The sequence below is a fragment of the Cucumis melo genome, chromosome 3 (genome assembly GCF_025177605.1).
Source record: "Cucumis melo cultivar AY chromosome 3, USDA_Cmelo_AY_1.0, whole genome shotgun sequence".
NCBI classification, from domain to species: Eukaryota; Viridiplantae; Streptophyta; class Magnoliopsida; order Cucurbitales; family Cucurbitaceae; genus Cucumis; species Cucumis melo.
Genome location: NC_066859.1, coordinates 18,317,465 through 18,322,793, shown reverse-complemented (window position 1 = coordinate 18,322,793; position 5,329 = coordinate 18,317,465). Strand labels below are relative to the sequence as shown.

At 33.7% G+C, this 5,329-nt stretch overlaps 1 protein-coding gene across 1 annotated transcript; it reads right to left on the bottom strand.

Moving 5' to 3' along the window:
- Window positions 1–2,740: 2,740 nt before the first annotated feature.
- LOC127148568 (uncharacterized) lies at window positions 2,741–5,329 on the bottom strand. The gene is made up of 6 exons (XM_051082651.1): window positions 5,197–5,329; window positions 4,180–4,296; window positions 3,834–4,090; window positions 3,528–3,743; window positions 3,261–3,452; window positions 2,741–3,179 (listed from the first exon to the last, which is right to left on the bottom strand). Exons 2-6 carry the CDS (start codon window positions 4,289–4,291, stop codon window positions 2,832–2,834), a joined length of 1,125 nt encoding a protein of 374 aa, XP_050938608.1. The 5' UTR covers window positions 4,292–4,296; window positions 5,197–5,329; the 3' UTR covers window positions 2,741–2,831.

Sequence of the window (5,329 nt, the reverse complement as noted above, 5' to 3'; positions counted from 1 at the left end):
TCAAATACTATTATAACTTATATTATTAATTTTATATTTTAAAAGATGCATACATCCTCGTACAACGTTCGTGCAAAAAACTAGTGTTATATAAATGGGTGTTTGTGGAGGTTGAAGTGCAATTGCATGCATGAAGGAGAAGCTCGAGACAATGATAATGCGTAGTGAGTTTTATGTTTTGCTATTTCAAGTGCTTACTTAAAGTTTCCTTTCATTTCTTTTTACCTTTGTTTAATAGTGGTAAAAAATCATTTTATTTTATTTTCTTCTAATTTGACTTGATGTCATAGACATGAAATGAAAGTTCTTTCCTATGCATTTAGTTAAAACACCTAGTAGGGAGATCACGAGCCAATGATGTACTTTTAGTGAGCATGCCTCTTTGAAATAAGGGACGAGACTACTAAAAAGGAGTTTGTGAATGAAGTCAAATAGAAGAGATGAGAAAAAATTTTAAATTTAGGATTATCTTGTTAGTATTACTGAATCTTATTTAGATTGTATAAATTTAAGAATTACATGTACTCAGTAATTCGTATGCTCCAAACTATGTACGTCTTTCCTTGAAATAAATGGGTTTGATTAAAAAGTTTTTAAATTGTTATACTAAAAATAAAATTATTTAATTTTATTAGACAATACATTTTTTATTGCATATTTACTGTTTTAGACTTTCTATAATTAATTTTGTTATTTAGTATAAAGTTAGCAAACAAAAATGTCTATAAAAATTAATTTTATTTTATCATTTTCTAACATGATAAGACTTTCGTGTATTGCACGTATTTCAAACTATATATATAAAAGAATGGATGAGGAGAAATTTGTTGTTTTCAATTTTGCCCTTCTTTTTTATTCAATTTACTTGTTTCTTACTTTTGGTTTTATTGCAATTTGCTTTTTATTTATTGTTAATTTTAAATTAATTATTAGTAAATACTTAGGTATTAATAATTTTAACTTTTTCTCTCCAATTAATTATGTCATTAAAATTTCTCTAAAACTATTCACAATCCTCTATCTTCCACCTATTCATATTCCCTTCTTTTATATTAACTATTTTGTATCTTTTACAACCTTTCAGATTCTTTTCTCTTTCCAAATCTTTGGATATAAATATCTCATTCTTTTCAAATTTTGTTGTTCACAAGTCACAACAAAAAGTTAAGGGTGTAAAGAAAAAATCAAATCAGGCTTTTTATTCTATTCTAATTTTTATTTTGTTCCATATCTTTTATATAGAAATATGTTTATGTATATTTCTTCATTTACAGATTTTTGCAATGCCTAGGAGCAAGCAATCGGCCCAATAAAAAAATGCAAAGAAATTACTGAGGACTCAAAGAGAAGAATGTAAAAGTGGGAGACTAAAGAGAGAGCAGTCAGAAGCGTCATTTCCAAAAACAACAAAGTGGCGTGAGGATCCCAAAGAACTAGGTTTTTCAATTTTTTATTATTGATTTGTAATTAAGTATGCTTTTGATGCAAAGAGGTAAGATACTTAACACTATAGTATATTATGGATCTTATAATTGAGGGATAGAAGGAAAAAAATTGTCTTCTCTATTTGTATTATTTTAATAATATATTTTTATTTAAATTTAATTATTCATTTCAAAATAATAACTAATTATAAATTTTGAATTTTTTTTTAAATAATTATACTTCTTGAATAGGATAAAAATACATAAAATATATAGAATTAACACAAATATTTAAATAGTAATCAAGTCAATTTCAATGTCCAAAATTCCAATTCATTTAAACATTCGGTATGTAATTGATACATATAAAAAAAAAACATTCTCATCGATCTAAATTTTGATTGAATGGATTGTTTCATAGTCATGCTATCAAAGTTTTGAGTAAGAGGTCTCTTAAGAATGAAGTTGAAAAATGTATTTCAAAAAATCATGAGTAAATGAATATCATACTATTTGTGTAATTAATTATTATCTTTTTATTCAGTCAAACAAAATGAAAACTAACGTGGATAGTGCGTGTTACAACTAGAGGTGAGCATGGTGGGCCGAAACATTGAAATGAATGATTGAAATCGAACGAACTGAGGTCGGGCGATTGGAAAAAAGTAATTGGCGGTCAGGTTCCAGTTTTAGAAATTCAAAAATTGAGTTAAAGACGGTCAATCTGGTTTATAGGGTTGGTCGGTCTTGTAAACCGATCGAACCGACCATTTTTTAAAAAATAATATATATATTTTAAAAACTTAGGTTTTTTTCCCTCACCACATCTCTCTCTCGCAGTCATAGTCCCTCACTGCCACTACAAGAAACGGGGGTACTCCCGACGCACAAATACGTCGGCGAAAATGCAAAGTACGTCGGAAAAGGATATCCCGACGTACAAAACGGCGTCGGGAAGCACGTCGGGAGAAATGCGTCGCGAGAGGCTTTCCCGACGCCGTACCAAAGCAGCGTCGGGAAAGCCTTTCCCGACGCCGGGATATGCGTCGGCATGACGGCGTCGGGAAAACCTTATTCCCGACGCCGTCTATGCCGACGCATCTCCCGGCGTCGGGAAAACCTGTTTTCCGACGTTTTTTTCCCGACGTAATGAACGTCGGGAAATATTTTTTTATATATTTTTTAAAATATTTTATTTTTACTTTTTTCCTTATAATATTTTGCTCAAACATTCACAATGATGTTCGGATTGCTCAAAAAAATTTCGCGACGTTTTGGATTAAATTAAAATAAATTAATAAATATACAAACACAAATTAAAAAAATAGAATTAAAATTAATAATACGAATAAGTTGACTACAACAAAATATAGTTCTCAATATAGAAAAAACATAAACATAATGAAGCTAGGGATCATGTGGTGGTCCCTGTTGTGCACGAGTTAGGTCTTCAATCATCTTTTTCATAGCTTCCACTTGTGAAGCTAATGCTTGGTGATTTCTATCTTGTACTTCAATCCGTTCCAAAGCTTCATGAAGTTTAGCTTGTAATTCAATCTCTTTTTGTGTGGACTGCGAACAAGATGTCGACGAATTGCTTGCACTTGCCGTTCTGCGGGCCTTCGGCTTGGGTCCCCAACCAAGGCCTTTTGAGTAGCCTAGTCGTCTACCCAACACCTGATCGCATATCTCATCCTCAGAGAGTGGCTGACTACCCTCTGGGATAGGCTGGGATTGGAGTTCCAGCATTTGATTCTGCAACAAATTTAAAAATTATGTTAGGTAACGCGCAAAAATATATAATAAAAGTGGATAATTAATAAGGGTATAACTTACATGCGCATCCTCGGCGGCTTGCGACACGAATGTCCCAGCTCGAACGTGTGTTTCCCGGAACAATTCCACACGATCGACTGGCTGCCCTCTTCTTTCAGCGAGCTCATACTGTCGTTGTAGAAACGACTTAGACCCGCTACTATGATTGTAAGGCTGCTTCTGTCTAGCAGCCTTGTTTGTCCGTGATTGCTCCTGCATTAAAACAATTATATTGTTTATTTCTTATACATATAAAAACTTGTTATCATAATTAATCATGACAAATACCTGGAATGCACGGCTGATATAATGGTCGCAGAGGAAGTGCCAATCCTCATCACGTCCAACCAATGCGTTTGGTGGGTTGGCACGAGCCTCCTCCGGGTCGTTGTACTTTTTGAAATGTTTATGACAGTCGGCCCGGAACTCTTTAAAGGTCGTGAGCATCTGATGCTCAACAAACCTGTTCATTGCTTGATCATTGAAATCAAGCACAAAGAATCGCTGCACATTACAAACATAACACATTAGATTGGCTAAAGTTAGATATGTTTCAAATGAAATCATATATAAATGTGTAGTGCATTTAATTACCTGGAGGTCGCCCTTGACGACCTCAATGTATTCTCTCCCAACGTCCGTCCACTTAAGACAGCGGACGGGAAATGTCTTTCGCACGCACACGCCTATCGCCTGGCTGAAGCGAACGGCGTGTGGAGAAATAGGCTTCTCCGCTCCAGGGGCGATCGTCATCGGAATGCGCCCATTTATTGCAACGTGGCGCTCTAACTCCAAGAGTCGAGACTGCGCACGTCTCCTAGGAGTCGGAGTCGTTTGTTGAGAAGAAGACTCTGCTCAATAAATAGACAATAACATATAAAGTTAGAAAAAAGAACATGAAATATTTGTAAGTTAAAATGAAGAAAATTCTTAGACTCACCCGTATTGTCGCCCACAGATGATGACCCTCCCGCAATGTTATTATCTAAATCGTCCTCAAACTGGAGGAACATATCGTCCGTCTCCATAAAATTTGATCGTCGATATGACATAATGGCTATGGACATAGAAAACAAACATTTTCAATTTAACTTAAACCTCCCTCTCCCCAGATAAGTAGTAATTCCATTTCATAATAATTACACGACCCCTGTACACAAGACCCCTGTACACAAGATAATCTTCCCCATAGAATTTCTATCAGATCAAGACATCTCGGTATAGACTTAAGCATATTCAAAAATCTCATGCTAAAACTTTAACTTTCTTAAGTTAGCATGCTTATGAAAAAAAAAACTCTTGCATTAAGCAAGTCTCAAATCTAGCTTTGCTTTAAATTATCTCTTTGCTCTAATATTTTCAGAAACTTAGCATTCGAACACATTCTCATAAATCTCATGTTTTAAGAAATATTTCTCAAATTGAATTCTTTAGAACTTCAATCATGCTTTCTCATAACTCTTTCTAAACTTGAAACTCATGCTTTGTAAATAATTTCATAAATCTAGAATATTCAAATGCTTAAACTCCAAGCATGCTTTAAAACATATTCACAATCTCAAATTCAATAAACACCCCCCCCCAATTCAATATAACCTCAAAAATCTCTACACATTCAAATTTTTTATCAATCTCAAATTCAATTTCAACTTCAATCTCAACGTCAATCTTAAATCCTAAAACCACTTCAAATTCAAATTCAACACTAAAACCTAAAACTAATTCAAAATCTATATCCTAAAACTATTTCAAAATCTAAATTCTAAAACTAATCCTAAAACTAATTAACTAAAGCAAAACTAAAACAAAAACAAAAAAGAACTTTAAACAATTTCAATAATACATACATTTTTTTAACTTTGAAACAAAAAAAAAACAAAAAAACAAACAAACCCTAAACTAATTTTTATCAAAAAAAACCCTAAAAAAACTAAATAAATTTACATATTTCACTTACCTAAAGTGGCAGACGGCGACGAGGAACAACGGCGAGGGCGGTCGGCGACGGACGGCGGCGGAACAAAAGGAAAGCACGGCCGGCGGCGACTTCTTCTTCTTCTCCTTTCTTTTTCTCCTCCTCTCGGTTTCGG